We start from the raw sequence: 23,264 nt of genomic DNA, 5'->3' as shown, positions 1-23,264 counted from the left end.
TCTATATTTTTTCTTTCTTGAGTTTTCTTTATCTGATGCCTTGGAGTTGGTTCTACATTCCAAGGAGCTGGTCAGAGGAAGAGGAAGCAGAGGGCAACAACCCTTTTCTTTAAGGCAGGGATCCCCAACCCCTGGGCCACATGGTTCCAGTCCAGTCAGCCTGTTAGGAACTGGGCCGCACAGGAGGTGAGCGGTGGGGCTAGTGAGTGACGCTTCATGTGTATTTACAGCCACTCCGCATCACTCACATTACTGTCTGAGCTCCGCCTCCTGTCAGTTCAGCGGCAGCATTAGATTCTCATAGGAGCCCGAACTCTACAGTTAACTGTGCATGCGTGGGATCTAGATTGCATGCTCCCTATGAGAATCTAATGACTGATGATATGAGGTGGAGCTGAGGCCGTGATACTAGCGCTGGGGAGCGGCAGCAAATACAGATTATCATTAGCAGAGAGGTTTGACTGCATAAAGACCATAATAAATCGATTGCTTGCAGACTCATATCAAAGCCCTATCAATGAGTGGCAAGTGGAAACAAGCTCAGGGCTCCCACTGATTCTGCGTTATGGTGAGTTGTATAATTATTTCAGTATATATTACAGTGTAATAGTAATAGAAATGAAGTGCACAATAAATGTAATGCACTTGAGTCATCCCCAAACCATCTCCCCCCCGGCCCCCAGTCTGTGGAAAAATTGTCTTCCACGAAATCGGTCCCTGGTGCCAAAAAGGTTGGGGACTGCGGCTTTAAGGGAATCATGAGATTATACACATCTCACTGGCGAGAACTTAGTAATTTGAGAACTTGTACCTGCAACAGAGGCTGAGAAACGTCTTTATTTTGTCTTATCATGTTAATAGTTAGGATAGAAAACAGTAAGATACACGTTGTTGCAAAATAGACTGTACTACTAATAGAAATTAATTCATGTTATTGGTAAATAAGGGAATTACATTGTATGATGTGAAAGTCTTACTGTTTCACTTAAATTTTTTTCTGGATAATGGGGACTATAATTATAAACTTAAGTAGGAAGGGGTAAAGTTCTCTCGGCTTGACTGCAGCACTGGTAGCAGGAGTTCTGTAGTCTAGATTTTAAGAAAATTAAACACGAGTACCTTCATCCAGGGCTCTTCCTCAGAAAGGCACATTCCCAGTTTTGAACAACTCTCAGCTCTTTTCATTGTCTCAGCACCTTCCAGCTCTGCTCTAATTAAAGGATTGCCAGAATTGCAACTTCATTGTTTTGTTCATTTTTGATATCGACCTTGGCAGCCTATCATCATGCTGAGCTTCTTGCTTGAGTGGTTCAGGATGTCTCCAGGTACTAGTTACTACTTTTGAAATCCTCTGGTTATAATGTCACATAGGTCTTGAGCAGTCTTGTCCACAACTCTCTTTTATTTCTAAATGCTTTTGTTTTTAATGTGTATTTTTTTTTTTTTAACAGCATGTGAGACTCCCAAGAATTTTATCTGTCGTACTGTATCCATTGAGCAATTACCATGTGCTAGATAGTTTTCTTGTTGGTGGTAGATACATTACCTCCTTTACCTCTCACAAAAATCCCAAGTGCCAGTTATTATTTTAAGTATTTTACATGTATGATCTTAATTCCTCAAAGCAACCATATGAAATTGAGACTCAGTTAACTTGTTTTGTGAGTCGATAGTAAGTGACAAGCCAAGTCTGATGGCCTCTGTAGCCTGATTTCATGATTGCTATGCAATACTATGCATAGATTTTGGAAGCAGAACTACTACTTCGTATTCTTTTTTTAAAAAAATTTTTATTGGAGTATAGTTGATTTACAATGTTGTGTTAGTTTCATGGAAGCAGAACTTCTGCTCTAATGCTATAACTTTGGATCTGATCGATGTAATGAGCTTTGACAACCTCTTTTGCTATATTATTGTAACTAGGAGAAATTCTTATAAGTGTCCAAAAGGTAGTTTGGATTGTATTAAGGGGAGTGATTCTGTATAAATTGAATCAGCACAGTGTTAAATTCTTTGATAAAAATGTGTAATAGGTTATTTAAGTCTGTAAGAGATTGATTTATTAGCAATAAACCTTTCCTCAATGACTTATATATGCTAGTTACTTTGCCATAGGGATCAAAAGATGACTTGAGCTCTATCTCTACCTTTTTACAAGCTCGTATTCTAGTAGAGGAGATGAAGGGCATATCTGTAATAGATGTGAATATTCATTTGGAAACTTGCTTCAGAAAAACCTAACTCTGCATTTGGGAATGTGTCAGGTAATAACTTGTGGAAAGAAGAGATGAGTGATGTGTTAAAGGATAGATAGGAATTTTATTTATTTATTTATTTGGTTGGTTGGTTGCACTGGGTCTTAGTTGCGGCAGGTGGGTTCCTTAGTTGCGCCGTGCATGTAGGATCTAGTTCCCTGACCAGGTATCGAACCTGGGCCCTCTGCATTGGGAGCACGCACGGAGTCTTAACCACTGCACCACAAGGGAAGTCCCAAGGATGGATAGGAATTTGCTAGATTGAGAAATGAGTTGAAGAAAGACGGCATTGGCTTTTTCAGCAGAGGAAACAAACATGTTTAAAATCACGGAAATGTATAAGAGCATATTTTATTCATAGGCCTGCATGTCATTTGTCCTGACTGGAGTGGTGGCTGTGAGATTGGGAAGGTTGAGCAAGAGTCATATAACCAAGACCCTTATAGTCAGGCTAGGTCGTAGGTAACCTTCAGAGGAGTTTAAAATAGAGAAAGTGTCATGGTTGAGTTTTTCACAAGTTCACTGGCAATGGTGTGGAAGGTATATTGAAAGGGGGGACATGGAAGGGGAGGAGAAGGTTTGGGAGCTGAGTTAGGAAGCTATTGAAACAGGCCAGGTAGACAAAGGCAAGGTCCTAAATTACCTAGAGAAAGGCAGTAGGAATGGAGACGGGGATAGATTCAAAGGTTTTTTGATTGTAAAATGAGCTTTGTGAATAGAATGAATTTGGCTTATTGGTGGGGAAGAGTTGAGACAAGAAAAGTAGGATTACTTTTTGGATTGGTTAACTGGTGAGATTGCTACCATTATCTGAAATCTTCAGTACCATTAGAGCATCAGACTTTCCTCTGCAGTGTAAGATACATGGGATTTCAGGTGTTTGTAGTATATTCAACAGGTAGAGAGTACCCGGAAGGCATTTGGAAATTCATTCCTGGAGTTCTGGAATGCCTTCATACTATTATATTTTTCTAATAATCTGGCTTGATTTTATTTCTTAATGATATCTCTGTATAAAAAATTGTCTTCAGAGGTGATTACTGGAGTATGGGATGTTTGGAGGTGCTACAATCAGATTGCTATTCTACCCAAATATTGGCAATAGTATAACAATATCTTGGTAATCTCATCATTTAGTCAATTTTGTCTAATAAATTTTTTTAAAAGCTTGAATATTTTACTAATATTTCTGTTTTGTTAAAGCTGACCCTTTCTTTGGGAAACAGCTACCCTCTTACTGCTGCATGCTTGTAGGATACTGGGTCTAAACTTTCCTTAGAAAACCCAAACCATGCTAGATAGGAAATTGCCGTGTCCTCATAGTGGGGGTGGGGTGGGGCAGTGTTCTGATCTTAAACTTACTGGCACTCTACTGCTGTCTTTAAAGCTTGTTTTCTTTCAAAATCATGAAATGTCCATGATGGCCATTCTAGTCCCTGCCCAGTCTGATTTTCATACAGGGTTGCTGGCTTGTCACTGTTGGGAGGAAATGCTTTTTCCCTCTTGTTGTTCGGGAGCAGTGGTTGGGAGGCTGCAAATTAACTGACAATAGACAGATTAACAGGAGAAAAGACAGTTTGTTTACACATGCATGCTGGAGTTGTCCTGTAATGAGTAAGTCCCTCAATAGCCAGAGATAAAGATTTATATATAAACCTAACAAAACAGTCTCAGGGTTTTGGGCTTCACTGAGAAAGTAGGGAAGGTTCCTTTGGAGTTTTTGATGCTGATGGGCAGCTGAATTCACACTTCTCAATGCTAAGGGTCAGTATTTTCCCAGTTAGTAAACTCCCTTGGAAGGGGGGTGGTGGGGGAGGGGTCATTGGCAGCTGTATTTTCAGGATGTTCTGCCTAAGTTTAGATAATGATTGTTTCTGTGGCTTCTGATTGTTCAGATGTTTTGTTTAAAGTAATTTTCATACCATTTTGTTTGGCTATTAATACCTTCATCACTCTGGTGACCATGACATACTAACAGGAAGTGGAAGAAGAAAAAAAGGAAACCTTTATGCAAAGAAAGCAAAAGCTTTCCCAGAAACCCCATGGTAGAAATCTCACTGGCTAGAACTGATATGTCACCAACATTTTCTCACTGGAAGTAGCTGGGAAAAAGGGGGGTTGATAACAGTGCCTTCTATGGGATTTCATAGACAGATTTAAGAAAATTTGGCAGTAAGAGGGTCTGATATGAGGTTGCCAACCTTTTATTTCATCTGTGTTGTTCTAAGGCTGACACTGTTTTTGTATAATTTAATTTATCATTCTTGTTTTCCAGTCCACTTTTACATAGATATGTTCATGAAAATAGAAGCAGAACCCTCAGTGCCCTTTCCTTCAATTTGGAAATAGTCTGAGAAACCAGGAACAGCTGGAAAGAACAAAGCTTATAGTGTCCTCCAGAGGACTGCACAGTGCTCCCCTCTCACATCTGGGGTTGTACAGCCTGGAGCTCTGATTACAGAACATAGGGCATCCAGGAGTTTCTTTAAGAACTATGTTGGGGATCAGTGAAAACACCTTCATGGGACTCTCTGGCATTAGTGAACTGCTAACTTAATGAACCACACCCTGCCTTCAATATAAATTGATTGTAATCTTATTAAGTTATAATTTCTTAATTTGGGATTATGATGGGTACTGTGATACAGTCTAGGTCAGAGGTTGGCAAATTTCTTTTGTAAAGGGCCACATAGTAACTGTTTTAGATTTTGTAAGCTGGATACTCTCTGTGTTGCAACTGTTCAGCTCTTCTTTTCGAACTGGAAGCAGCTATATAGACAATAAATAAATGAGTAGGGGTAGCCATGTTTCAGTACAACTTCATAAAAATAGGTGGCTGGCTGGATTTGGCCCATGTGCCATAGTTTGCTGACATGTTATATAGATATTCTAACCTCTAAGGATTTGGACTGAAGCAGGAGTATGTTTTATAAATAGTACATTTCCCAGAAAGTTACTCCCCTAACTTCTCACAGTGGATTGAAGAATGACTACATCACATTTAAACTCATTTCCATATCAGTGCTGTTGCTTGGGTCATCCTTCTGCATAGATCTGTGTTTCTCAATGGGGATGCTGTTGGCATTTTTGGTGAGATTGTACATTGGGAGGGAACACATCTTTATCAGGGCACATAAGCCATTCACACCCCCAGGTCATTATTTTGAAAAATGTGTGGATTAGAACCCCTGGCTGAGATGGCTTATTTTTCCTTCTCCTTTCCCAGCAATACCCAAGTTCTTCCTCTTTTCCTAGTCCTTATTATACTTCATTAACTCTTAAATGTTTGCAGCTAGGAATATATTATTATGCATTTAATTTCATAATCATTTGTCCTTAGATTGTAAATTCATTGAGGATAGGAATTTTTGTCTTTTTTGCTTACTGCTTCCTTCCCAGTGCTGATAACTCTGTTATGACTCATAGTAGGTGCTCAATAAATGTTTAAATTACATCATTTACTGTTATGGAAAAATGAGACTTACCTCCTTGGTGAGATTTATAAGCTCCTGATTAATAGGGACCATCCCTCATACTAATTCTGTGTCACCCAGGAAACTGAACTTAATACTGAGCTTAAATACTGGGTGGTTCAGTTTACTAAACCTGTGGGCATCTGCTATGTGGAAGGCACTGTGTATGCCAGGTAATATACACAGATGATTAGCACTCCTGCTTTCGTTGCATTTTTGTTTGATGGGATGGAATTTAGTCAGTACACAAATAGCAAAATATATTATCACTAGTTAAGAGTGATCTCTGGAGGCCGACCTAGATTCAGTTCCTATGTCTGCAACTGTCTCTTGAGCAAGTTGCTTAATATCTATCTCTTCATTCTTTAAATTTCTGCCACCTCAAAGGGTTGTTAGTACCTTTTAAAAGAAATGATGTTAGCATTTTGCATAAAATTAAGTTCTTACTATTATACCATAATGTCACATGCTAGAGACATTATGCTAAGGCCAAATTTAGAGGTTGGAAAGATTACCTCTGGTTTGAGGTGGGAGAAGTGGCAAAGCTTCATAGGGAAGATGGCATTTAAATGGATCTAGATGGATTGATAAAATTTATATAGTGCCAGGGATGGGGATAATATTTCCTAGAGGGGGAAGGATAAGCTATGAACAAAGGAAGTTGAGAGAATGCAGGATGTGTACTGAAAGCAGAAATGTCCCTCAGTAAACTCATATTTTCACCACTCCTTATACCGCTTTCTCTGGGCAATTACCTAATTTGGTGAAAGATGCTGTCTATTGTTATTCAACCATGCTCTGTTCCCCTGCATCTTCCCCACCTAGGGAGACAGTTGTGTTTCAAGTCTAAACTTTCTTGGGTAGAACATTTCATAACTCTGAATTTAACTACTCTTGTGTTCTGAACATCATCCATATATATCCGCCCCCCCCCCCCCCCCCCACACACACACAGAGTAGAGTGCTGGGAAGTACATTTTAATCAGTTTGGCTTGTTCAACCCTTGAGTATTGTCCTCAATACCTAGTAAAAGTTCAGTTTATTTCAGGGATAGGGTGGGGTGGTAAATGAATGATCCTGATTGAAGCCAGTTTCAACTAAATTTTAAAAATTCGAATATGAACTTTTGAAATGGATGTTGTCTGAGATCTTTGTGAATCCCCGTATTTGTGAATACCCTTGTAGCATGTAATTTTCTCATTCAGAAAATTGAGGGTATTGAGGATTTAATGAAATTAAATTTCCATATTTATTACAATTTAAGATCTACTTAAGAAACCTTTTTCAGTGTTTCCAGAAGTGTGGTTAGAATTCAAAGGAAATGCACAATATAACCCTAAAACAAGTTTTAGTATTAAAAATAATAATTGCATACCAAAAAGTCACCCAGCTATTTATTACACTTTGGTCTTTAAACATCACTGATTCTTTTTTTCCAATCACTGAATGACAGCAGTTGTGGGATAAGTACTCTAGTTCCCTCACACCAAGCGCAGAATGACTCTGAGGAATGTTCTTCACTGTCTCCTAGAAATCCCCAGCAGTATTAAGTCCCAGTTGCCCACAGCTGCATAGCCAGCCATACTGCACCCTTTATTGGCTTCCTTCCCTTCCCTGCCTCACTTCTCTACTCCCTTACTGGTGTTTCTTAGGGTAACTTCCCAAATAAACCACGTATACTAAAACCTTTTGTGTCAGGGTGTACTTCTGGGGAAATACAACCTAAAATAATACAGTAAGAAACATTTTAGTAAGAGTTTGAAATTTTTTAAGTTTTAGAACATAAGTTTGGAGAGCACATAGTAGGTACTCAACCGTTTGCCCCTTTTGAAAAAAAGGGAGTAGCTAGCTAGTTTCCCATATGGGGGCCGGAGGTCAGATTGAGTCTGGATAGGCATCTCTGTTTTGTACTGCAAAAGGAATCACTGATGTTTATAGCCCAAAATGTAAATGGCTAGGTGTCATTTTAGCCTGTGGGTTTTTTTAAATACTAAAATTTGTTCTACGTTTATATTGTGCATTTACTTTGAGTTCTAACTACCTTCCTGGCAACACTGAACATAAAATTAAATCCAGTTCAAGAAACAGAAAGAACTAGAGGAAGAATACAGAGATACAAGCAAGAGAGAATAGGATAGCATAGGCATTTTCTTATTCCTGAAAAATAGGTTTTTCTCTTAGATTACCCATAGAATTCTGCTGACAGATTTTTTTTTAATTGAAGTATAGTTTATTATTCATTCATTCATTCATTCATTTATGGCTGAGTTGGGTCTTTGTTACTGTGTGTGGGCTTTCTCTAGTTGCAGCGAGCAGGGGCTACTCTTCGTTGCGTTGTGCGAGCTTCTCATTGAGGTGGCTTCTCTTGTTGTGGAGCAGGGCTCTAGGCGCACGGGCTTCAGTAGTTGTGGCTCATGGGCTCTAGAGTGCAGGCTGAGTAATTGTGGTGCACGGGCTTAGTTGCTCCATGGCATGTGGGATCTTCCTGGACCAGGGATCGAACCCGTGTCCCCTGCATTGGCAGGTGGATTCTTAACCACTGCACCACCAGGGAAGCCCTAATTGAAGTGTAGTTGAATTACAATGTTGTGATAATTTTTGCTGTATGGCAGAGTGACTCAGTTATGCATACACACACACACACACATATATACATACATACATACACATACTTTTTTATATTCCTTTCCATTATGGTTTATCCCAGGACATTGAAAATAGTTCCCTGTGCTATACAGTAGGACTTTGTTGTCCTTTTCCATTCTGTATGTAATAGTTTGCACCTACTAACCCGAAACTCCCAGTCCATCCCCACCCCCTGCAACCACAAGTCTGTTCTCTATGTCTGAGTCTGTTTCTGCTTTGTAGATAGGTTCATTTGTATCATATTTCAGATTCCACATATAAGTGATGTTATATGGTGTTTGTCTTTCTCTTTCTGACTGACTTCACTTAGTATGATAATCTCTAGTTGCATCCATGTTGCTGCAAATGACATTATTTTTATGGCTGAGTAGTATTCCATTATATATATGTACCACATCTTCTTTATCCATTAGTCTGTTGATGGACATTTAGGTTGTTTCCATGTCTTGACTATTGTGAATCGTGGTGCTATGACCATAGGGGTGCCTGGTATATGCCCAGGAGTGGGATTGCTGGATCATATGGTAATTCTATTTTTAGTTTTCTGAGAACCTCCATACTGTTTTTCATAGTGACTGCACCAACTTAACATTCCCACCAACAGTGTAGGAGGGTTCCCTCTCTCCACACCCTCTCCAGCATGTGTTATTTGTAGACTTTTTAATGATGGCCATTCTGACTGGTGTGAGGTGATACCTAATTGTAGTTTTGATTTGCATTTTGCTAATAATTAGCAATGTTGAGCATCTTTTCATGTGCCTATTGGCCATCTGCATGTGCTGACAGATTTTTTATTTCAGGGCAGGTTTGATTAAAAAGAAACCACAGAATCTGTCCAAGTTGATTGGATTCTGTGCCATCTGTTGACTCATCAGTTATTTTGGTGTTTTAAAAATACATTGTAACTATATTGTAATGCAGGATAGATTTTTAATAACATAAAACATCCTGGATACCATATTTTATAGTATTAGTAACATATGTATTAGACATAAATACTTTCCCTAAAAGTCTGTTTTTCCCTTTCTTTCCAGAATGCTGCCTTTTTATATGGTCTTGGTTTGGTCTACTTCCATTACAATGCATTTCAGTGGTAAGTTGACATAAAACTAATAACTCCAGTTGTTTCCAGTAAATGGCTTATTTTGCTTGTATTTTTCTGCGTGTGTGTGTAATAAATACAAAATATTTTAATATCACTAAGTCTACATTTTCCAATAATCTCCTGAAATTATTAGTTTGTTCCTACAGGGATTTTGACCTACCTTAGATTATTAGAAATATATGTGTTCCTAAAAGAATCTGGTATAAGATTCTGATTAAAGAAGACTTAGATTAGAAAGCTTTTGGAATTTCTCAGTCACTTATTATGGACTGGTGGTCCCCAGGTTATTTGAACTGGGGAATGACTCTACTCTCTATTCTCAAGTTGGTAAATGGTCTGTGATGAGCAGTATTTCCTTTTCAGACTTTTAGACGTATTGACTGCTCCTTCCCCTCCTCCTTCACCAAAAGACACACACACACACACACACACACACACACACACACACACACACACACACACGACTGTGCTAGTACTTTTCCAATTTCTAGTAACTAGGCACTAGATTATAAACTCTCAATTCTCTCTTCTATAAAATAGGAATAATGGTATCACCTTCAGAGTCAGACATTAAATATGATAGTCAGACATTAAATATATATAAGATTTTATAAACGGTAAAGTATAGGTCCCTGTTACTGTGGCCTTTGCCCCCTTGTTGTCTTTCTGTTTACCAGACAAGACAGTAACATTCTCTAGTGTAAAGAACATAGTTGAAAGATTGGTATTCTGGTCTCAGCACTGCCACTTAGTTTGATGTGTTTCCTCGTGTGTGTGTGTGTGTGTGTGTGTGTGTGTGTGTGTGTGTGTGTGTGTGTGTGTGTGTGTGTGTTTTAGATACATTACAGTTACTTGCCTTTTCTACTCTACAGAGTTTTGATTATCAAATGAGATAATGTACATTTTGCAAACTGTAAAGCCCTATGTAGATATTCTTTTTGAAATATATTCGACTTTGTCAGAGTGCCTTCTATTCTCCATAATTTTAAGCTGAGTGAGTGCTGAGAAAGTCCAACGGAACATTTTGCATTTTGACCAAAGGTTATAACCCTGTCATATACCTGTTGGTCATCCTGGATATTTATTACAGAACTTTTAAATATGCATTGGCAATGATTTGATATGGTTTCTCTAAAGATGAAACTTAAGACATGAATGACTTTTCCCAGATGCCTTTTCTTTCCTGTTTGCTTTTGGTCCTGTTGGGTTTTGATCATCTATGGATGCACTGCATTGTTAGAGAACACCTGTGTGGATAGAGTATTATAATCATTCAAATCACTCATTTTCTTTGTAAACAAAGCTATAATTGATCTTTATAAAGAAGCTTTGTAATATTTTTCTTTTAAATTATCCATTGTTGTAGAGCAAGCCTAAATTTAAGCCTCCTAACATTATATCCAGTGTATCATATGTAAAATCAAGAGTAGATTAGGACTGTTTTAAAATCTCTTTACTTTCTTGAAGATGCTATTCATAGAATTCACAATTCTAAACTTTTAGAACCAGAGTGGTCTTAAGAGATAACTTAGTTTTTTTCCTTAATTTTATAGACGAAGAAAACAAAGGATGTGTATGTGTGTGTAACTCAGTATTATATAACTGTTTAATTGGTGGCAGAAGCAAACTTAAGCTCAGATTTCCCAGTCTAATTATTTTGTCTGTTGTAGTCTGTCCCCCAGTTTGAAGATTGATTGGTGGTTATTTTTTAATCAGTATTTGTAATTGTTCTCCTGGGCACGTTGGTAAAATCTTTATGGCCAGCCAGAAATAATTTAGATGATACTCAAGGCAAGGAACTCTGCAGTTTAGAAATGAACATGTATACCTCACACCAGTTAATTTTCACCTAACTGTGATAACTTGTGAACTCCCTGTAGATTGAAGATATAAGCATAAAATCAGTGAGGTGACACCATCATCAGTTGAAAATTGGATTGCATTAAAAAGTATGTGACCATGTCAAGTTAGGGGGCTTGTAGTGTGGAAAATTATATCCTTTGATTCCTTATCTACATATGATTTCTGTGTCCTTCAGTTGACTTAAGAAGTGAAACTGAAATGATATAAGAATGATGCAATGTCTGAATTAGTAAGTGCCTTCTGTTCTGTTGATCCTGTCCTGGTTACCACCATTTTCTCATGTCTTGAGTTTCAGCTCTAGCTGCTCCCTAAAATGACATATCTCACACCTCTCTTAATCCATCATGGATGTGTGTTTCCTGTCTTGCTGGTCAAATGTTCTTTCACAAACTCTGTGCCCCAATTTTTGCTTTCACTTATCTTGCTATTTCTTGAACAGCCACAAAATTAGAAAGCATGGAGTAGGTGCTTGGTGAGAGTTTTAGAGTATAGCCTTAATGGATAGGAACTTCCTTAGGTTAAAACTATACTTGTGTTTTATTTGGTTTTACTTATAGGTGGCTATTAATTTCTGGGAACAGACCCACCTCCACCCCCAACACATACTAAGTTCTGTGGGATTTGTTGAAAAAATATTTCCAGAGAAGAGTGTGGTATGCCTTTTTTGTATTGTTAGCTCAGAATGTTCTATCTCTTGTACATTTATAATTTAAGTAGAATTTAATATTTGTAAGTGGTGTCTGTTGTTATTTAATTAGATTAAGTATTTGAGAATAATGTGTGCAACCACCATGTATGTTGGGGTTGGTGATGGCGACTTAATAAATAAGAGCAATTTTATTAACTGGTTTTATCTGTTAACCTGTTCGCCTTATTTCTTGCCATATTATCTCCCCCCCGCGCCTTTTGGGGAGTGAGTTGATTTTATTGTTAGCCTCTGGATGAGTTCAGTTATTTGGTCAGTTTTTCCACTTTCAATTTCAGCCTCTTAGAGGAGCCCATGTCAGAAAGTAGTAGAGCAACTGTTACATCCTCACTGGATTTATCATAATTATTTAATTTTACTATTATCATATACAGTAATCTGTGACCAAACTTAAAATAAATATAAGGAGAAAGGAAGACATAGAAGCACATAGTAAAATGCATGCAGCAGAGAGCTAGAACCAGTATCTATAAAGCTGTTCCTTTCCATGTGCATGAGTGCATGCCCATGTCTTCACTTGTTCTTCTTCATGAGGGTGGCGTATTGCTAAGGGTACCTTGAACTGAGCTCTTCCTTGCCTTTGTAGTAAGAAACCTACATCCTTGGGTGAAAGGAATTGAAATATATACAGTAATAAAGTAGTATAACTTGCAACCATATTTCTAAATATACCTCCCTGAAAATCCTTATCATTCCTCTCTCTCTAGCATAACCTTTTGTATTCCCATTGATCAATATCAGAATGGTCTTATAGTGGCAAACCTAAGAGCTACATAATTCTGTGCCAGAGGCATAGGATTTTGGAAATTAGCTTCCCAAATCTAATTGATAAGCCCTGGTAAGGAAATGTAGTGATTATTATTATGTTGACATCAGCAAGGAGTAGGGTAATGAGATGGAGGTGAGTTTAAAAAGACAGAAATGTTAACACATTACAAGTGAACTTTCTCCAGGACTCATTTCCCTAGCGTGTACCAATTACAAGTGTTCTTAGGGGTGTAGGAATCTCTGCTCTCCTTGAAAAAATCACTGCTTTGGGTGCAAACATAAACTTAATGTAGTTTGAGAGAACCACCATTGATCCTGAGGCTTGTTGAGCATGGAGTCTGGCAAAAACTTAATATTTAATATATGTTTTTGAGCTATCATTTTGCAAACTAATGCTCTTAGATCAAAAGTTTATTTCTATTAAAATAGTTCATGTTAACATATGTTGAGTTTATTCTGTTCGCTGCTGTTTTGAAGAGAATAGCAGATAACTAAGGCAGTTTTGGTAAAGTTATGCTTACCAGTGACACATAGACTGCCAGAGAGAATTTGGAAGGGTTTGGATTGATTAAGCTTCAGGGAAATTATGAATAAAAACATAAATTTTACAATAGGGGAGGGAAGAAAACATCCCACTGTCTGCAGTGATGAAATGAAGATGGCTGGAGAGGGCAAAAGAACCAGGAGGTAATATATTAGCAAATGTCAATGTGAATAGCTTAGTGTATGGTACTTCTAACTTAGCCTCACATTTAAGGTCCTCTCTGTTTCAACCTCCGATGATCTTTCTAGACTTATTGTTCCCTAAATATATTCTTTGTGTCAGTCACTACTGTATTAATATTTCCCTGAAAATGTCTTGAGCATTTTTTTACCTATGCAAGTTGGTTTGTGCCATTTACTCTCTTTGGTCTGCCTTCTCCTTCCATCTCCACTTTAAAACTCTTACCTTACCTTACCTGTGTCTTTGAGTTCTTAATCAAATCTGTTTGTCTCATTTAGAAGGAACTTCTAAATTTCCAAATATATATATATGTGTGTGTGTGTATATCTGTTGTGTATATATGTTATTACTGATTTAGAGCTAGAATATGCTCCCTTTTATTAGTATGAAAATTTGTGGAATTAGTTCCTTTATCTCTTCAGATATCCCTGAGGGAAATCTCTGGACTCAGCTTTATTAGCTTCAGAGAACTTAAAGTTTTATTATGTCTCTTTTCAAATGTACTAAAACTGTGCTAGGATGTTTAGTTAATACCATTATTTTTCTATACTTTGGTAAAGTTCTAAAGGAGGCTTTTAAAACAATGGCTGTAGAAATCTTATTAAAAATGACCATTGTTTTAAAATATATTCAGCACGTGTGTGTTTTTTGCATGTAGTGCTATTGAAGTTATCATTTCCTTTTAAAAATTGTTAACAATGACAAACATTAAATGCAAAAAATTTTAAACTGAAAATCTATAGAAATAATTTTGGTGATATAAAAACATTCTTTAGATTTTAAGAAAATGCATGGATACTCAAGCATAGCAATATGCACTTGTTTAAAATTTCAGTAGAGACTGTGCTTTAATATTTGAAAACTATAAACCTTTCTAGACATTGTATCATTAAAAGTATTTTATCGTTTTAGGTAGCCATTTTTCATGTTCTAAAATTGTCTGTCAGTCAGAATACTGACGTCAGCAGAATTTGTATGTGTTGGTGGTTTAGTCTAACTTCTGCTACACAGATCATGTTCTGGCTACATGTGGTTTGGTGAGATATATGAATGCATTAAAATGATGACCAAAATTAGAATGTAGTCTGAGTGGTACCTGTCTTCTCCACACACTATCCCCCTCCTAACACACAAACACATTCTTTTTTCCTTTTCTTTTCCCACCCCAAGGGGTGGATGCAACACATAGGAGAAAAAGATGGTACGAGTTTAGAAAAGCAAGTGAAAATGAACTTGCATGTATTTTGTTAGCTGAGGAGAACTGAGCAGTAAAGAGGCTCTGGAGCATCCCTTCCCACCCCCTCAACAAGAAGTCCAGTCAGTTAATTATAAGAAGTGATGACATCAGTAAACAGATATTAAACATTTTCCTGTAATGTCTAGAGTATTTAAAAATAAAAGAGGAATGTAAACCTCAAGGAATAGACTACTTGGAAAAACTGGAGACAGCACACTGACAGGTAAAGAGTAAAATGATTTGATTATAGAGTGGACCTAACTGCTGGTTAACATTAAGCAAAAAAATAGTTGATGTTAAGTTTGGGTGGTGAGTCTTAAAGGTAATAGTGGATTTAGAGTGAAGCAGAAGAATGAAAATATTCCAGGTCAGGAAGACTATCCTGAGGAGAAGCCGTGAAGCCAAGAGGGCCAGTATTTGCATGAAGGAATTCCTAAGATATGCCAGCTCACAGCTGAGGAGGAGCAATGTTAGGGCATGGCTGGCAATGGGTATAATTGCTCACAAACCTTAAATGCTACGTGGAGATTTGACTTAAAAGAGTATCATGGTTAGAGTATCAATGGTTAGTAGGCAATCACAGGAGCCACATATTTTAGGAAGCATAGGCAAGCCAGAGGAGAGCAAGGGAAGTCTTTAAGGAGTCTGTTTCAGTTATCTGATAATGAGATATTGAAGATTGAGTCTGCAAGTATTGAATTTGAGGGAAACTTTGAAACAACCTGGAGAACTTGATGAATAGATATATATTGTCCTCCCTTGTCATGGGCACTTTTAGTAATCCTTAAAGAGCAGGCATAGTGTAGCCCAGACTAGTGTATTGTAATATGTGTTTTTGCTGGTAGGTTAATAATTTTTTAAAAGAAATTTCCAGTGTGTTAACATGTGTAGAGAACTTTGTAAAATAACCTGTGTTTCTTGTACTTGTGTGACATTGTGAACTAAGTGGATAGGAACTAAAGGCGCACCTATGGAGTAAAAACACATCTATGAACAGTAGGTTGGGAAAAGACTGGAAATAGAAACTGAGACAGAGTAGGAAATACTTCTCCTGTGGGGTTGTTATTGATGATCTGTGTTTTCCTTCTTCCCTTTCGCATACACCCTTCCTTAGACTGTTTTTCTTCCTATCTTCTTTTTCTCCTTTATTCCATCTTTCCTTTGCTATCTTCCACCACTTCCATTCTTTTTCTTTCATGTATTTGACTCAGGCCTGCCTGTCTCCCCCCACCCACCTTGGTTAGTTTTGTTTTTTTAAATTTTTATTGGAGTATAGTTGATTTACAAGGTTGTGTTAGTTTCAGGTATACAGCAAACTGAATCAGTTATACATATACCTATATCCACTCTTCCTTGCCTGGGTTTTTAATTGGCATGTGTGGACATTGCTTAGTTCTGACCCATTCCGTAGGAGTTCTCTGACCCACTTCGTAAGGTAAGGTTAATTAGGACTTTATGAAGCATTATTCTCAATTTTTATTATTATAAAATGTAACATACTTAAAATTAAACATAAGTATACATCTTTTACATGTTATTTATAAAACAAACATTCATAACCATCACTTGAGTCGAGAAATAAAAAATTGCTATCATCCCAGAAGCTTCCAAAAGCCCCTGCGTACCGTTTCCCAGTCACATCTTATCTTTTAATTGACATCATTTATTGCTGCAGTTGTTCTCTTCCTAACCTTTTAATGCCCCTCCCCCAACGTGTGTTTTGTATCCCCCCCCCCGCCCACACACATGTTCACACGCACCTGTGCACACAATCTGTTCTCTTAGAAGGTGGCGCTCTAGACATGACCAAGAGAATATAGAGGCTGAAGCTGCACCTCCTCTTATTAGAAAGGTTTGAGAAAAGTACAGAGAACTTCTTAGCAGTATGCAAGTGAGTCTAATTGAGAGAAATAGGAAGTCACCTTTGAATGAGAAAGGTAATTTACATGAATTCTTTCTTATCAGTCCTTTGACTCCCCTCTGCTGTCTGTACACACACTAAATAATAAAACACATACACAGCCCGACCCATTTGAAATGCCATCTTAACACATAGATGCCGACTTCCTCTTTAGGAAGAAAGTATTTAACCAGATGTAAAGGTATCTGATGCTCCTCACAGTAAATATTACGTTTTAGAACCCTTAATTTTATAATATATAATCACACAGGTTTTTTGGGGGGAGGTAAATAGGTAATATACAAGTCAAAATAAAGTTACTTAAAGACATAGGGCATGTTGTTTTGCTCTATTTTGTGGTATATATTTTGAACTTGTATAAAAAAGATTGACTTTTGTTTTGGAATTGTCTGAGATTCTAAGTTAACCTCCTTTAAGATTAAATAGAAGTAGAGAATAGTTGATAGAAAGTTTTGCAAAGAATATATTAGCTGTACTTGGGATAAGCCTTAAATTATGTAGAGAGATTTAAAATGATGCCTAAAATACTGTTATATCTGATATTATAGTTTTTAAAATTCAAAGTAGACGTTTTTCTTTGTCATAATTTTAATTCATTTTTGAGTACATAGTACATTCATGTGATCAGATTAAGTGACATAAAAATGTTTTCAGTGAAAAATGTTCCTTCCTCATCCTTGTATATGTTCTACTGGTAATTAAGACTTTTTATGAAAGATAAAATGTGAATTTGGGGCAAAGATGGACTGATAGACATAAAGTGACATATAGTAGAATAGAGAGCCCAGAAACAGACCAAGACATTTGATATGGACATTTGATTTAGGACAGTGTGGCACTGTAGAGCTGTGGTAAGGATAGTCTTTTCTACAGGTGATATAGGGGGTACTGGATATCTGTATTGAAAAAAATGAAAACTGACCCCTACCTCACATTATACAAAAAATAAGGTGCAGATGGATTGTAAACCTAATAAATATGAAAGATAGAAATATAAAGTTTTTAAAAAAAGACTTCATTTTATGGAGTAGACTAGAGACAGGATTAATCTCTCCTCCCTTAAAAACAAAACTATCTGTCCCACCCCTCTCTCCCCTAGGAAATTCCAGAAACAGTGAAATCAGTTATTTACACTGACAATTTTATTAAGCTATAAAATATTATTTGAAGGGACTTCCCTGGTGGTGCAATGGTTAAGAATCCACCTGCCAATTCAGGGGACATGGGTTCGATCCCGGGTCTGGGAAGATCCCACATGCCACGGAGCCACTAAGCCTGTGCGCCACAACTACTGGGCCTGTGCTCTAGAGCCCGTGAGCCACAACTACTGAGCCCTTGTGCCACAACTACTGAAGCCCACGCACCTAGAGCCTGTGCTCCACAACAAGAGAAGCCACTGCAATGAGAAACCCACACACCGCAATGAAGAGTAGCTCCCGCTTGCTGCAACTAGAGAAAGCCCACGTGCAGCAACAAAGACCCAATGCAACCAGAAAAAAAATTTGAATTATTGAGAGTAAATTCAACTGATCTTCCTTTTCTCCTTTTATATTACACACATTCAATTACATAAAAGACCCAGGCACCCCTTCCTAGTCGTTTTTTTTGTTAAAGCTATTCATTCACATCTTTTTTTAAGTAAAACTGGCATTTCCTTTAAAACAGAATTGCATAAAAGAGAAGTTTTACTGTTCTACCAAGCAAAAATTCATGTAAGTGTTAAAAAGTAAAGATATCTTATGTCTATGTTCTTTCAGGGCAATTAAAGCATTTCAGGAGGTGCTTTATGTTGATCCCAGCTTTTGTCGAGCCAAGGAAATTCATTTACGGCTTGGTCTTATGTTCAAAGTGAACACAGACTATGAGTCTAGTTTAAAGGTAGGTTGTTGGGTTTCTTCTGAGATACAATGTTTCATTTTTGTGGGGTCTTTTGGGGGGGTTGTTAAATATTAGAACATTGAGAAATGTTGGAATTTATATGGTACTTCAAAAGAAAATTTGAAAATTTAGATGAACTGTTTATCAGCTATGAACTGGAAGATACATAAGTTCGGGTTTCTAATTATATCATTAAATTTTTTTTTTTTAGTTTTAATTGTGGTCTGTTATCAGGAAAGGGTGAAGGTTTCAGTCTCAATTTGGACATCTGAATCACTCTGCTATTAGTGATTGGCAACCATAGAGGTCAGAAGCAGTTGCTTAATGATTCTGTATCTGTGACCCCACCATTGACCGTTTACTTGTATGGGTCTCACTAGAAATCTCTCCACCTCTACCAGCAAAGCACGTCTCATATCTTAAATATAAAAACGTGTGTTCTTTGCCAGTCATGTGAACTGCTGGTTTGTGAGTATAAACATTGTTGGGCAAAATAACATTGTTGGTTAAATATTTTACTTTCTATAGAATTTAACATTTCTCAAGTTTTTTGTTTAGCTTCTTGTGCTATCTATGCCATCACTTTATGTCTTACTGGGCTTTTCATGAACATAGTGCTTCCCTGCTCGACAAAAGTATTGCTTTTTAAAAGGATTAGAAGTTCTAGGAAAAGCTTAAATTTTTGTGAATTTATGACTATTTATAATGGTTGCCATGTTCTAAATATCTCCGTTGCAGATTATCTTCATTCTGAAGGGTCAGGAGGGAGATAAACAATGACTTTGCAGTAGGTTGTAGTTTGAATTCACTAGTAAGGAACTACTGAAATTAAAAAATAATAAAATAAAATAAAACTGTGTTTAGGATACCTAATTGTTCTAGAGTTTTAAAGTAGACAGTTTTGCAAATACTGTCTATCTTTCATGAGTTTATAAAGAACAGTGCTGATGGTACGAAAGAGAGAGGTATACAGTCCAAAACACTAAAATAAGTAGATTGTGAAAGTATTCAGATCACACAGTTCTCAAAGGTAAGTACAATTTGAGAAATAGGCCCTAGGGCAAATGTAAGTAATATGGAGACTAAGGGATGCCTAGAAGTTATCAATTTCCCTCAAGTTTAGAGCAGCATGTCTCAAACTATACGTTCGCATGTGAGTGGACTTGAAATGGAAAATAAGTTCAGATATGCCACCTTGCATATTTTGACCTCCTCTTGGACATTCACAGTGTATACTAGCAAACCAAACTCTTAAAATGCTTATAATACAAAGTCAACTTATTTGAGCTTTTTACAGAACTGTCACAATATGGTTATTGTGTGTTGCAGAAGTTTAAGTGTTGCTCAGGAAATATATTTGAGTGGAAAAAGGTAATGAGATTTGTCCCAAATTATGGAATGTGGCTACGTCTAAATATCAGTACAGTGGTACCTTAAACAATTCTATGGATTCAAAACTCTCTTTCCATGAAGGTGGCAATATTTAAAATCCCCTTTAATCAGGCGAAACAGTGTTGGGCAGTGTTCCATGGCTAATTCAAAGTGTTCTTGCTTACTCCTGTTCAACAGAAACCTTCCTGTATACAACTTTTAATTTGTTCAGGCATAAAGGCTAACAAACTTTCAAGTCATAGCGATTTTAGCAAGATTGCCTTAAGTAAGTGCAGTCTTCTGGTTTGGGGCCTTTCTTCCATTTATTTAAAATACTTGATACCATTCTGAAGTTTGTTTCATTTCCATGAACATAGAAAAGAATTTCAGGAGTCCTTGATATTTCTCTTCCCCATAATGAGAAGGTTTCATTTGATTTTTATCTCATCTTGACATTGGCTTTTTAAGGCTTCTCTCCAGTATTCCTTGTCTATTTTCAGGAGGATTTTAGGCATGAACATTTGTAGTTGAAGAGGAGGTATTTCAGTTTATTACTGTAAGTGCTTAGCATTTAGTGTAAGTGAAGGTAGGAATCAGAAGGAATGATATGCCCCATTCTTCTTAGGTGGCCTTCAGTTTTCCTACAGTGGACTGGCTAGTATTTTACCTTTATGGATAGATGTGGAGCCTCTGATGACTTTTCCACTACATGAAGTTGTTTCCTAGCACAGTGTATTGCTATAGATGCTATGGACTGCAACCTCAGAAAACTCCAACTGAAGCTGGTTAAAATGACAAAAAAAAAAAAGTAGCTTATGTAATGTAAAGTCCAGCCTTCAGGATTGGTTGGTTCAGCTGATCCAGTGTTTCACTAAGGATTCATTTTCTTCTCTGTTCTTTGTTGGCTTATTCTTTTTTTTTTTTTTTTGGTGGTACGCGGGCCTCTCACTGTTGTGGCCTCTCCCATTGCGGAGCGCAGGCTCCGGATGCGCAGGCCCAGCGGCCATGGCTCATGGGCCCAGCCGCTCCGCGGCATGTGGGATCTTCCTGGACCGGGACACGAACCCGTGTCCCCTGCATCGGCAGGCGGACTCTCAACCACTGCGCCACCAGGGAAGCCCTGTTGGCTTATTCTTAAGGCTGGTTGCCAGGTACACAGTGAGATGATTTCTTTTTCAATGTCTCATAAAGAAAAGCACCTATACCACTACTCTACATTATAGAGTTACTCTATAATGTAGAGTAGTGGTATAGATGCTTAGTATAGTGTTGGCATATAGTAAGTGCTCAGTAAATACCTGATTTATCGTGCTATAGAGGAGAAAGATCCTGACTTCCTTTTGATCTTTTCAAGAATACTTCACTTTGCATCTCATTGGCCAGAATTAGACCACGTGGCTCTTCTCAGTGATTCCTTATCAAAGGTGTGGTTATTCTTAGACCAGTTATGCCCAGTTTTTGAGCAGAGCTTGATTTCCTAAATACACTGTTTCTGTCTAATAGAGAGTGGGGGGTGGGTAAAAAGAGTATTTTGGTATGGGAGTGGTACATACAATCTGTCCATTACAGATCTGGTCTTCTCTGCCTCATTTCCTTTCCCTCTGGGATGGAGAGATACAACATATACAGTATGTTTTAGATGGTAAAATATTTAAATAAAATACAGTTTATTTTCATAGTAGATTCCTTCTTTTCACCCACACATGAAATGCATTCCAGGGCCTCCTGTTTTATTTCTATCTCTGGTAATAACTTTTCTCCCAAAATGTATTTCTGAAGCAGATTCATTCTGTTTTGGTACTGTGTAAACAGCTCTCAGAGCAGGCAAATTGGGTTTTAAAATTTGCCCCTGCCAGTAAACTAATTGTGTGACTTAGGGCAAGATGCCTAACTTTTCTGATCCTCTTTGTGTCTGTAGAACTGGAATAACTGTACCTACTCCACAGGATTGTTATAAAGATTAAATAATATACATATCGAAGTATCTGACAAATAAGTTTTTTCAGCCCTTCTTTTTTGGTTCTCAGTTTATCTACCATGTCTAAAACTCCTCTGATTTGGGGCCAGTATAGATATTGTTTGTGTGAAATCCGTTTTCCCGTCCTAGAATTGAATACTTGTATTTTTGTCACCCTGCCCATCCTCAGAAATGTGAAGTTAATGCCCAGCTTACTTTTCAATCAGATGGTGTTATTTTTCCATTAAATTGGCCAATAAAGATTTCATGTGTTTAGTTGAGTGGTAGAGGTACCAATTCTTAATTTATTAACTAGTTTAGTACTATCTGAACCAGAGTCCATTTCAGGGTGACATTTCTACCTGATATTTTGTTGTTTTTCTTTCGTGCTTCAGAAAATATCCCCCCGGGTGGGATTGGTTGCCTGTTTAACCTCCATATAATTCAGAATATTATTTTATTTTTAATGATATTAATGATAATTGCTTACATTTGTTATGTATTTGAGGCAGTGTGCTGTCATTACTTCAGTAGAAGCACACCTATTTTGACAAATAGTTTTATATAATGCCTCTAAGTTTTACACCCTGGCAGACTATTAAAATTATTTCCCTCATATAAAGCTAATATATGTAAAATAAGATGTGATAACACCCATATCTTCAGTTAATGCCAATGCATCTATTTAATTTAATGAAGATTATTAAAAAATTCTTCCTAATATTTACATATTTAAGTTTCCCTAAAATATGTCAGCATTAGAACTTTCTTGGATTTTTAAATGTAAAGAGGGTGGCTTTTTTTTTTTTTTTTTGCAGTATGCGGGCCTGTCACTGTTGTGGCCTCTCCCGTTGCGGAGATGCACAGGCTCAGCGGCCATGGCTCACGGGCCTAGCTGCTCCGCGGCATGTGGTATCTTCCCGGACCGGGGCACGAACCCGTGTCCCCTGCATCGGCAGGCGAACTCTCAACCACTGCGCCACCAGGGAAGCCCGAGGGTGGCTTTTTTATGGGAACTTGTGGATAGTTGGCTGGGATACCAGTGTAAGTCCCCTTATAATTTGATATTTGAAGATGATAAGTGCTGATTGAAGGGATTAATATGAAAGGGTTAGGAAGATGAGAATTATGAATACAAGAGATGATTCTAAGGAAATGGGTTAAACTCAAATGAGACTTGTATGTTAGCTTGGCATTTTACCAGGTGCTTAGTGTTTCTTGAATGGATAGATTAATGAAATGGAAGAGGCTATAAAATTACAAAACGCCTCATAGGATTGGCTGGAAACATTGGGAAGAAAAAAAAGAGGCTGATTTTATTTGTCATCTCTTAACAGAATTCTTTTTACACAAACTGACA

The 23,264-nt window shown here is 37.4% G+C and overlaps 1 protein-coding gene across 13 annotated transcripts in view; it reads left to right on the top strand.

The window, feature by feature from the left end:
* KDM6A (lysine demethylase 6A) overlaps nt 1–23,264 on the top strand; it is a 209,884-nt gene that overhangs the window by 101,657 nt on the left and 84,963 nt on the right. For 12 of the 13 annotated variants that reach the window (XM_059050561.2, XM_059050562.2, XM_067023730.1 and 9 more), the window contains exons 5-6: nt 9,409–9,467; nt 18,456–18,576. In XM_059050561.2, the coding sequence (XP_058906544.1) occupies nt 9,409–9,467; nt 18,456–18,576 (180 nt within the window). The remainder of the gene's footprint in view (nt 1–9,408; nt 9,468–18,455; nt 18,577–23,264) is intronic. The other variant, XM_067023731.1, reaches the window with a different exon arrangement.

Source organism: Kogia breviceps, chromosome X (assembly GCF_026419965.1).
Source record: "Kogia breviceps isolate mKogBre1 chromosome X, mKogBre1 haplotype 1, whole genome shotgun sequence".
Lineage (NCBI taxonomy): Eukaryota > Metazoa > Chordata > Mammalia > Artiodactyla > Physeteridae > Kogia > Kogia breviceps.
This window is presented reverse-complemented; position numbering and strand designations above follow the sequence as displayed.